This window comes from Gossypium hirsutum, chromosome A04, assembly GCF_007990345.1.
Source record: "Gossypium hirsutum isolate 1008001.06 chromosome A04, Gossypium_hirsutum_v2.1, whole genome shotgun sequence".
In the NCBI taxonomy this organism is placed as follows: domain Eukaryota; kingdom Viridiplantae; phylum Streptophyta; class Magnoliopsida; order Malvales; family Malvaceae; genus Gossypium; species Gossypium hirsutum.
The window spans coordinates 1,504,046-1,516,535 of record NC_053427.1 but is presented as its reverse complement, the minus strand read 5'-3'; the positions used below and the strand labels follow the sequence as shown (position 1 = coordinate 1,516,535).

Sequence of the window (12,490 nt, the reverse complement as noted above, 5' to 3'; positions counted from 1 at the left end):
AATCAAAATTGTCGTCATCCGAACTTGCCACAAATTGAAATTTGTGATGCCATCGAACTTATCAATATCAAATCTTGTTGTTGCCATCTCTAAACAGGCTGATCTACTAAAATTGAATTAGCTCTTAATACCACTTGTGAAAAATACCTATTTATAGACTAAATTTGGAGGTCAAATAATATTAAAATAACCTATACTAATCAGAGTTTAAGTAAGAAACTAAAAATAAAGTAACTAGGAGAAGAAAAGCCAAAAATATAAGGCATAAGTCCATAGAGGGTTTGGGTTAAAATATTAGGCTCGAGAAATGAGCTTGGGCAAAAAAAAATAGACCTGTTTAAAAATATGAGCCGAACTCGGCCTTGAACATTCAAATCTCAATCTCGGTTCAACCCGTTTTTAAGTTTATAATGTTTTATATTTTTTTATAAATTATACAATTAATAACACATATAAATTAATCTATTATAATGTAAACATTAAAAAATATTAAGATAACTATATATAAAATTTTAATAAATAAAAAATATATAAAATTATTAAATATTAAAATAATTATATAAATATATTTTTATTTTATTTTATTTTTAAATATTGAAAGGGTTAAAATAGGTTTAGGTTAGCTATTTAAAAATATAGACGGGTTTGGCCAAAATTTTAAACTCATATTTTGGGTTGCGCTAGGCTTGAACAAGCATAAAGTATGTTAATATCATACCTAGGCCTGATACATGAGCACCTCTAGTAACGAGTCAACTCTAACACCAACTTAGCTCTAAAATTACTAAAATACCTTTACTAGAAAAGGTAATCATTATTATAACGGTATTTTTATCTTTTCATACATGAACACAAGACCAACAAATCCATGTAAAAAACCCTTACCACTCAACCAAAAATTGTAGAAGCCCAAATTACTCAGGCCCAACTAAACCTACCCAATCAGCCTACATTCACCAAAACCCCAACCCACTAAACTAACCCAACTACCCACTCCATTACATTAGCCCAAAACCAAACCCAAACTAATTAAAAAAAAACCCTAGCAGCCCAACCTAACCCTAGCCCAAACAAAATCAGAAAAAAAGAAAACCCTAGCCTTCCTCTAAGTTTAGCTGCCGCCTCTGTCCCATCACCTCCATCAGCCACCATACCCCATTCCACTGCCATCAACTACTCTGCAAAATGGAGCAGACACGCAAGCAGCAAAAATGGTTAAAAAAAACAATGTAAACGACTATATAAGCCGAACAAAAACATTCTAAAGGGGGGGATTGTTGATTTTTTGGTTGTTGTTATGTTTTAGAAAAAAAAGGAAGATACTGTTAGACAAGTATATTGAAAATCAAAAAGCGAGACAACAGAAGAAAGGAAGGTTGATTTTAATCTCTGTTTCCCTTATTTCTTTAGTTTATTTCGTTCTTTACTTTCTTTTTTTCGATTTGTATCATTATTTTCATTATATATCATTTTTTAAATAAAAATAAAGAAAGAAAAACTCACCTGGATCTTGGTGGCTTTGACCACCGTCAACGGCGGAGGCCTCAGCGGCTTCAAAGAGCCATGATGATGTCTGCAAAGGTGGGTTTTGAAACCCTAACCGAAAGGGGAAAAAGGAAGTGGGGTGTTCTCTGTTTGTTTAAACAAAAATGAAGCAAAGAATAAAAAAATAAAAAATAACTTAAATAACAAATATGAAACGACGCCGTTTTGATGTGTGGGTTCAGGGGCCAAAACGACGTCGTTTTGGCCTCTGACCCAAAACCCGACGCAAGGAAGCCCAGGATCCGATTGTTTTTGGACCAAGGATCTATTTGCGCCCTTGGTCCTTCCACTTTTGAGGCCGTCTTAATGTGGTCCCATTCTGTTTTTTTTTCCTTTTTCGATTTTACCCACCCCAAAATTTAATTTCTGTTTCATTTTAACCCCCATGTGAACTGCGTTGTTTCGGAAATGGGAGTATTTTTCCTATTGATCCCTGCTCTCTCCCGCATGTTCGCATTTGGTCCTTTATCATTTTTCAAATTGATCCTGAACTTTTATTTTAGGTTCGTTTTAGTCCTATTTATTATATTTAATATTGTAATTGGATTAATTGGTTTAGTGTTGTTATGTTTATTATTACTCCACTATTATTATCTAATATGGATTATCATCATTATTTTACTCTATTATTATAAAACGTATTGTTATTATTATTATATGTTAGTTTGTATTTGTTATATACGTGTATATATATATATAGTAGTGTTTTTTATTACTTTATTTTAATATTTTATTATATTTGCTTTTTTGCATTGCAATATTATTATATATATTAGTATATATTTTTTTATATATGTATATGTATATATATATAGTAGTGTTTTTTATTACTTTATTTTAATATTTTATTATATTTGCTTTTTTGCATTGCAATATTATTATATATATTAGTGTATATTTTTTTTATGTATGTATATGTATATATATTTATATAGCCTTATTTTTTATTACTTTTTTTAAATATTTTATTATACTTGCTTTTTGTATTTTAATATTATTATTATTGTTATTATTATTATTATTATTATATAATAGTGTATACGTTTTATTATATATGTATATATATATTTGTACATAGTCTTATTTTTTTATTACTTTATTTCAATATTTTTATTGTATTTGTTTTTTCGTATTTCAATATTATTATTATTATTATTATTATATAGTCGTGTATATTTTTATTACCTATGTATATGTATATATATTTAAATATATATTATTATTTTTTAATTACTTTATTATTTTTATTATATTTTATTATTATTTTTTTTGTATTTTAATATTATTACTATTATTATTATCATTGTTAATATAGTGAATATTTTTCTTATATATATATATATGTATTTATATAATAGTATTTTTTAATTACCTTATTTTAATATTATTATTATATTATACACTTCCCTTTTTATGTTTATTTATTTATTACTTTATTATTAATTAATTTAACTTATTAATTATTATTATCATTATCGCTATTGTTATTACTTCACTATCATAATATAATGTATTATTAATATTACTTTTATTTTCATTATTTTTATTATTACTATTATTCTTTATTGTCATGGTTATTATGTTCATTTTTACAGCTATTATTTTTATCACTAATATTATTATTGCTATATTTATTATTTTTACTTTTATTATAATTACTATTATTATTATAGCTTTTCTTTTATACATTTACGTTTTATATAATACATTGATTTTATTATTTATTCGTTTATACTTTTATATAATTTCAAACTTTGAAATTTTTTTATTATTATCTTGTATCATTATTTTGTTTCACATAATACTTATCTATATTTATTCTATTATTATTTTATCATTTTTTACTTAAATTATAAGTTTGTTTACACATATTACATAATATTTGTTATTTTTATTGTCATTATCATCATCATTAACATACATATATACGTGTGTATTTTTCATGTGCATATTAGTATTTTTACCATTACTACGAATACTATTCCTTTTATTATTTTATTAGAACATTATTTTTATTGTGAATATTATTGTTATTTTTATGCTAATATTATATTTTAATGTTTTTCATTAATTGTATCATCGCTTGCATTGTTTACAATTTCCTATCGCAAATGATATTTTTTATGTTTTCTAATCAACTTCAAAAATAAATAAGGTGACGTACCGATTTCAACACTAAGTCGCTGATTTTATCGCTATGTTGGATGAATATCAATCGGCTTGTGTCAAAAACGGAGCGTCCTTCTCAAAAGAAATCGAAATTATAAAAATTCTCGTGTTTTGATCGGATCACGATTAAATATTAAACTCGCATTTTTAAAAATTAAGACAATACATGTTTAACGAGATACCAGTTTTGGGCGTCGCGAGGGTACTAATACCTTCCTCGTGCGTAACCAACTCCCAAACTCTATTTTTTCTCTGGCTTTTAATGTAGACCTAAACTCGGCCTTCTTTTTGCTTAAAAAATAAATTTTCTTTTAAAAAGAGGATTTATTAGGTGTCCGATCACACCTAGGAAAAAGGATATGTGGCGACTCCCTTTTTTAATAAAACTGAAATTCCATTTTCAAAATTTTCAAATAATCGCCTCAACTAGCGACCAAAGCGAAATTTTTACGTTGCTACAAAAATCATTTGTTGATTGTTCTGTGAACCGTTATTTTGTATGTCATATCTGCTATTTTGCATTGATTTTCTTGTGTTTAGACTCATACCGAGCTTTTTAAGCTCACTCCCTTAGTTTCCTTCTTTATAGATAACCCAAAAGGTTAGGACACAGACTTAGTATTCAAAGAGCTTGTCTCGGATAGTTTTTTTTCAACAAAAGTATTTTAGTCATGATATTTATAAGTTTTGCTATTTGGGAATTGTATTGTTTTACATGAACTTTGCATGAGACTTAAACTTTGGGTTAATTTGGCATGCATAACATTATAATTGTTTAGACTTTTGAAATTTGAAAATTGAATTTATGAAGCATGAGATCTAGTTTTTATTCAAAACTCTGTCGATTATCACTTTTTCCGCTTCAATATTATAAATGAATTATTGAGTAGAAATAAAATTGGAAAACAACGTTTGCGAAATAAACATTAAAAGCAATCGGTTTTTACTTTAGAAAATTTGTATCTTTTAGTGAAAAGGAGATAACACACTAAGCTTTCCTTCTAAGGTTAGCAAATGTTAAAAAAAAAAAAGAACTGTTTTAAAAACTCGGACAATTTTGCTAGGCCATCTCGGTGGCTAATATAGCCTTCAAAATTTAGTTGTAATGTCTAGGCTGGGTTAGGGAGGTGGTACTTATATAAAAATAAATAATCCTATAAATAAAACAATTTAGGCTAATATAGCCTTCAAAATTTAGTTGTAATGTCTAGGCTGGGTTAGGGAGGTGGTACTTATATAAAAATAAATAATCCTATAAATAAAACAATTTAATGGGAAAAAACCATGAAGAAGACTTACGCAAATTCAACTTTCCTTTGTTTTTTTCAATATTAATAACCACCATATTTAAGTTGGGTCAAAACCTACAACCTAAAGTAAAAAAGAGTGAGAATCGATGTTTTAAGTTGTTTCTTAGAATGATGTTGTTCCATTTGAGGTTATACTTGAGGGCGAACATGATAGGAGATGTATAGATGTAACCACTACATCTTAAAATCAACAAAACAAAATTATAAAATTTTTGTGTTAGACAAGCAGATCAATTTTTAAGTTAAATAAACAAATATACTGTATATATGAGTAAATTTATTTAATTATTTTTTAATAGGCAAGTAATTTGCTCAGGACTTATGATTAAAGTGAAACTAAGCTTATTTGTGCAAATAGGAGAATAATATTTAACTTTAAATAAAAACAGTTAAAACTTAAAATAATGGACTTTTTATCTTTAAACACCTAGGTTTTTAATTTTTATAATAACATTTTCTTATATTAAATAATAAAAAATATATTATATCTAAATCAACTTGAACTATATTTAGTAATTTAATTTGGATTGAAGTTCTATTTTATCCATGTTAAATGCCGATACAACTTCTGGATAAAATTCAAACTTATCCTTTTAAGAGATATTTCTTTGAGAAAATTCTAGAATATAAAATAAAGAAATAAGATATTATATAGAAGACTAGATATTCTAGATGAACATTCTAGCTATTTGATATTTGTAAAATTAATGGCAAGGATGTTGATATGTCTCAAAAATTCAACTGACCACTGAACTCTATAAATAGGGGTGAAAGCTTTCATTCATTCTTGCATAGGGGTGGAAGCTTTTCATTCATTCTTGCTATGATGTATAAGAGAGCCATAAGCAAAAGAGTGTGAGTGAGATAAGCGTGTATTGTTATGGGGATAAAACGATGAGTTTAGAGGAAGTTCTTGTTGTTTAAAACAACGTGTTTCAATTTTAGTTAAACGGGGCGTTTCGAACCTAGGCTAAGATTTAATGAAATGGCGTGTTGTAGTAATGAACTTAGTTGGCAAATGTAACTAATTTCCCAAGACTGTTTTCTTTTTCTCTAAGTTTTCTGTTGTTAAAGGGGCGGTTATGTGAAATATGGAATTGAATTACATAAACATTTTAGAATTTTAAATTTAAGTGCAACTACTACGGATTTATGACATTTTAATTTTTATATTTATATTTAAATGTTTTATTAAGTTGATATCACACAGATATTATAAATGTGATAAAACTTTACGACTTTGCTTTATCTTAAACCTCTTGAGTATTATTATTCCATAAAGATAAATACATGAACTACGTCTACCTAACTTGGAGTTCGTAAATACTCATACTCATATCCAGAAGTAGAGAAGTAGCGGTGAGGACATTGCACTAGCAGACCTCACAGTTTCAAGAGGTTTAATACATATAGGTCCTAATCTCACAAATACTACCATTTGAATCCTACTAGGTAAGTAAACCTATAAAGAAGCTAGTTAGGCCATGGTACCACCAGTTTGATGCAGCATTGCATCTATCTCATCCCCATCCTCCATTTCCAACTGTATCAACACAAACACATATTAGAAACCAAGGAACACGACATAAAATAATGAAGAGAGGAGGCTATATTATATATATGTATATAAAAACCCAGGAACAGGACATAAATCTATCAATCAGACAGGTTGGGTTGGATCCATCTAGATCATTTTGGTTCAAGATCAACATGTCTACATATAGAGAGGGATGAGAATCATACCTCATCCGGAGTCTGCTCGCCCCGCAGACGGCGACCGTCGAAAAGGAAGGCAATAGAGTTGAACTCCACCGATTGCCGATCACAATAAGCATTCATAAGTTTCTTTAGTTGAGTACTTCTTTTAATCCTAAAGAACACTTCATTCCCATCCTACACAACAAACATGAATTAGCATTTTATAACTTCACATATTTTACATCATTGAACAAAAAATAGTAAGGCTAAAATATATTATAAGTCCCTATATTCTTTGTAAATTTAAAATTTAATAATTATAATTTTATTTCTAGGGTTCTAATGTTTTTACTTATAATTGATTCTAAATTTTGAAATTTGAAATGTAAAAAAAACTAAATTCTTGAAAAGAAAAATTCAAGGACTAAATTTCAATTTTATGAAAAGTACAGGGACTGGCATATTTTAACCAAATAATAATTTATCCAGAATATACTCTAATATGTTTATAAAATTAATAATTCTAAATTTTCAAATATATTCTAATATCCAAATTTAGCCCTTTTTCCCCCTCTTCCATATATAAGAATCAATTAATTTCCTTTGTAATTACATACCAATTCAAGTAAAATAACACAATATAATAATTAAATTTGTCAAAAAAATATAATAACTGATAGATTAAAAAAAATTCAAATCATAATTTGTCCAATTTAAGGCAAAATAGGAACTCACAAAAAGGAAATATGCTCAAAAAAATCCCAAAATTTAGATTTTGCTCACAATTAAAGAAAGAAATCCCTAAAATCTAAAACTCACAAAGCAAAAATCTATTTAAACCCTAAAAAAAGGGGATTTGAAATTTTTTTTGAACCTGGCCTTTAACTTTGAGATTGATGTGAGCCGTTTGATCAGCGGGTTTCTTGTCTTCCTCCTGATTGGTTACTCCCGTCATCTTCTTTCTTCTGCTTCGAAGCTATTTGGGAGATCCGATTAGGGTTTCGAAATCGGGTTTTCGGGGGTCCCAACCAGCTATTGATTTTTCTTTTTTCGTTTTCTTTTTTCCGCTTGGCTGGATAATCACGCGATCGGGGGATTTTGTTTTATAGTGGTTGTCCGATTAGGAAATTAACGGTTAGGATTTGTTTTAGTTGAGATAGATCGGACGGACTGAATTTTTTTCCATTTAGCATACGATGTCGTTTTGTTGTAGAGTTTTAGTTTTTGAATTTTGGGTTGTGAAATGGAAATATAACCCACGTGTAGTTAAATTTTGGGGAAAATGCACTAGCAATCACTAAACTCTAATTTTAATGATAAAACAGTTATTTAACTTTTAAAAAATAATAAATCACATTTTTCGTCATAGACTTAATGGTAAATTGACCTTGCATTTAACTGGCCAGTTGGAATCTATGGTGTCATTTAAACAACCTCAATTTAAGAAGCCTAATTGAGCAGTAGAAGAAATGAAGATGTCGTCTAATCTCTGACTCTTAGAAACCAATAGTCGTCGGAAAGAAGACAATACCTTATCAATAGTTGCGACAAACATTGAATTTTATTTTTCTAAAACAAGAAAATCCGTAGATCTCATCTTCATTTCATTATTTTAGCCATTTCCAACAACTGCATAATTGAGAACTTTTGCTGTTAGACAGTAAACATTAAAAAAATGCATATTCAGACTACAGACATTTTTATCGGAAACCATAGGCTTACAGGGAAGACAATAATTGGAGAGACTGTCTCATTGTTGAATCTTCTTGCTTGGGTTTCCTCTAGAATTTACAATTTTTAAAGAAATGGAGGAGAAAGTAAGTAGAAGTGGAGTTTGCTTCAGTTTTGCAAACTTAAAAACTTCTCTAATTTTTTCTTAATAAAAACTAAACCTTCAACTTCAAAATCGAACTCTTCTAAATGTGATTATTTCAAATATAGTATACAAAAACAAAAGAGAAAAATGAAGAAAAGGGGAAAAGAAAGAAGGGACCAGTTTTAGAATTCAGGTTTCACTTTCACCACTACTGCAACTACTACTTTGGTCCCCCCCTTCAATTTTATTGATTAATAAGGTTTGGGAAGGGAGAGAAATTAAAATCAAAAATCAAAAAAATAAGAGAAAAATAATGGGGATAAAATAGAAAGGATTATTGAGTGTAAGTGAAAGAGAAATCAGGTTGTTGGTTGCTTGAAAATTGAGAAGAATTGCGAGAAAAGGAGGAAGAAGAAGAAGAAGAAGAAGAAGAAGAGAAAACAAAGGCGATAAACAAAGCAGCTACAGCGGCTATGGCTATGGCAGTGGCAGGGGTTAGCGACCTTAAAAATGCCATAGATTTTGTTTGGCAATTTTTTACTTTTGATGGTTAGCTGAAGAAGAAGAAGACCCTTTTGCTCCTCATGTCCAACGTGGCAAGTTAACTAGCCACGTCAGCTAGTTAATTGCCTACGTCACCTGTCTCGTTAGGCCTGCAATGAAAAATGCTAGTGGGTGATCGATTTGTCACTTTTTAATAACGTTAGTAATTGATATGTTATTTTTTTATAGTTGAATGACTATTGGCGTATTTTACCCTCAAATTTATTGCCCATGATATGAAGAAGCCCAAAAAAATGTTTGATTTCTCGATGTTTCTAGAATCGAATCGATAGCTGAATAAGTCAGATTATCAATTCAATCTCAAATTTATTAAAAATATAAAGCGTAAAAGAATATTAAAAAAATCTAATTCAATCAATTTTTTAGTTGTTCAGTTGGTCTATACCTATTCGTGATTTAATTGATCCGGTACTATTCTTCAAACATATACCTTAATTGATTCTTGGTCAAACAGGTTAATTCGGTTCAATTCAAAGGTCATTGGGTTTTTGACCTGCTAGTCGCGTGTGCCATTAAAACACTGAATTTATGAAAATATTTCTAAGGTTCGATTTTACTACAAGCGTACAGTGTCAATTGTAATATTTATAGTGTTATAATGAAATATCGAAGTATTCCAATGATTGAACCCAAAGGAAGAGGCGATTGAGCAATGATTAGCATGCATAATAGAGTCTAAGTGGCTGCTAACATGAATTTATAGTACGTCACTCTATGAAAGAAGATTTTGCAAGAAAATTAAATATTCCACTCTAAGAACTAAATTGCAAGAAATGTAAACTAACAGGACTATCCAAAAAATAACTATTTAGGGGTTGGTTGACTTCAATGTGGTTCACCAAATCTCGAACTAAGGACATAAATCGCATAAATTATCAAGTGGCTCCATTTTATCTCACCATCTCAACTTCATTGACTTAAACAAATTAAGTCTGTTTTACCTCTCGATCTCGCCAGTTAATCCGGGACTAACGAACTGGTGTACGACAAGGTTATCTCTCGGTCTTACTTTATCTTGCTATTCCCTTAGGGGCGTCACTACCTAAGTTCTTTGTTATATTCAAATTCATCTATTTTGTTACGATTTAGTCCTTTGTCCAAAGATTTTAATTTATCCACATATCCATCAACCAGTCTCCTTAAAGGTTTAGTTACTCGTGCTTAATGTGAAGAAAATAAATATAACAATGGAAAACAAGGTAGCCATGAAAGTAAAGTCTAAGAAAAATATGAAAGTTGATGTTTTTATATAAGAAAACTTAAATAAGAAAATATCGGGTACCACACTCTTAGATACCACACCCTTTTTCAAAAGAGTTTGATACCCCTAAGTCATTTTGCCCACGAACTCTTGGGTACTACTCTTTTTTGGTCAGGGTACCACACCTGATTTAGTGGAACTCAAAATTTTGTTTTTCATTTTTAAAAAATAATTTGAAGTTAGATTTCTTAAAAAACTATTTAACCAAATTTAATTTAGAGAAAATTTATTATACCAAAACATTAAAAAATCAAATTTAACAATAAATTTGATAATTCGTGTATTCATATCATATTTGTATATTTTCTTTTATCATAATTATATTATATATATAGTTTTTGACAATTTAATAATTTAAACAAAATTTATATTAATATCATGTTGGTGTTGTGTTTTATATTATATATTATTATTATTATTATTATTATCTCATAACCATTATTACCAAATCTATATCACAAATATTAAAAAAAATATCTATTGAACCCCATGTGATGACCTGATGGTCAATAGTGTTCACTACTCTAGATGTGGTCTAGGTTCGAGTCGTGCTAGTCGTGTTTGTTATTCGGGCTTTATCTTGTAATTCACAAAAAAAATGTATTAATTCAAAATAATAATATATTTAACAAAAAAAAGTCTAAAAATATTAAATTAAATAATCATCAACCAATATTTATTGTATCAATTAATTTAATAATTAAAAAGATTACCCACCTAAACATATGTCATCTAAACTCAAAGTTTCACATATGTTCAAATGAATGTGTTCAATTTGCTTTAAAAAAATTCAATTTTGAGAATTAATTTATTAATTTAATTCTCGAAATCAAATTTTTTTAAGTTTTAACGGAAATAATACACATTCGAATAACTATTATTATAAACAATCATTATTAAAATATAACCAAATCAATAAAGTATAAATAGAATTCACAAATTATTTACATAAGATGAGAACTCGAACCTAATAACTCAAAATTCTCACAAATTTTTTTTTGGTGAATTACAAAAGGAGAGTAAAATTTTAACAATAACACGATTCGAACCTAAGCCACACCTAAGGCAATAATCACTCTAACCATCAGGCCAACACACGAGGTTCAACATTATCATTAATCCAACTAAAAAAATTCTTAAAAGAAAATACTATCATTAATAGGAACTATTAATAATAAAACAAAAACATGACACATAGTATAAATGATAAATAAGTCATTACAAATTGATGCACAAATATCATGTTTGCAAAATAATCCCTAAAGAGTATAAAAATAATATTACAGTAATCGCAACACTAAAAGAATTCAGAAACATAAGAGTGATGCATTATCTTGATTAAACCGCTAAAAATTGCATTCTAACCCCACCATCATCAGACCAACCATTGCCAAGAGCCCTAAGAGACCCACAATATCAGTGATGCACAAAATGTCAAGTCGTGGATGACTTATCTTCCTCCTCCTCATCATCATCTCGAACTCTAATTTTACAAACACTATTATTTACCATCAGAAACAACTAACCTAAACATTAAATAAAAAAAGTCAACATAGAGGCCAACCCTTTAAAGACAAACTTGTTGAACAAAAATGTGCCTACTTAGGTTATTAGACATTGAAATTATCAATTGAAGGACCCCCATTGCTCACCTGCCCTAATTCCCTACAACATTATCTTCCAATTAATTATTATATGAAATTACTTTATTATTAAGACTTCCAAATAAAGGACATCAATTTCAAAGGTTAATGTGACAATGGGTCTTTGTTTCATCAAAGCAAAACGACAAGTGTGAAACAATTACAACAAGTCAAATATGGAGTTGAGCAAATCATTTTTTTGTCTTAAAAAAATAATATTTTTTAATTTTCTTAACTGAAATTCACCAAATTCTAAGGTCTCTATTGAAAAAATATATTTATTTTCCATTTTTGTTAAATTTGATAATTTTAAATACGATATATAAAAAAATTAGTTTTTAGGTTAATATTTGATATTATCGATTTTTTTTTAATTTCATAAACAAGGTTCAATTGCTTATCATTTTAATATAGAAAATTACTTAATACATCGTCAGTTGAGTTTTTTAAACTCCAAAAACGAGTTGAAGGTAATACTTGTCAC

The 12,490-nt window shown here is 28.4% G+C and overlaps 1 protein-coding gene across 1 annotated transcript; it reads right to left on the bottom strand.

Annotated features, from left to right (window-relative positions):
* Nucleotides 1-6,268: 6,268 nt before the first annotated feature.
* LOC107932711 (small ubiquitin-related modifier 1) lies at nucleotides 6,269-8,669 on the bottom strand. Its single transcript, XM_016864797.2, has 4 exons — nucleotides 8,445-8,669; nucleotides 7,597-8,351; nucleotides 6,768-6,917; nucleotides 6,269-6,567 (listed from the first exon to the last, which is right to left on the bottom strand). Exons 2-4 carry the CDS (start codon nucleotides 7,675-7,677, stop codon nucleotides 6,502-6,504), a joined length of 297 nt encoding a protein of 98 aa, XP_016720286.1. The 5' UTR covers nucleotides 7,678-8,351; nucleotides 8,445-8,669; the 3' UTR covers nucleotides 6,269-6,501.
* Nucleotides 8,670-12,490: the final 3,821 nt, after the last annotated feature.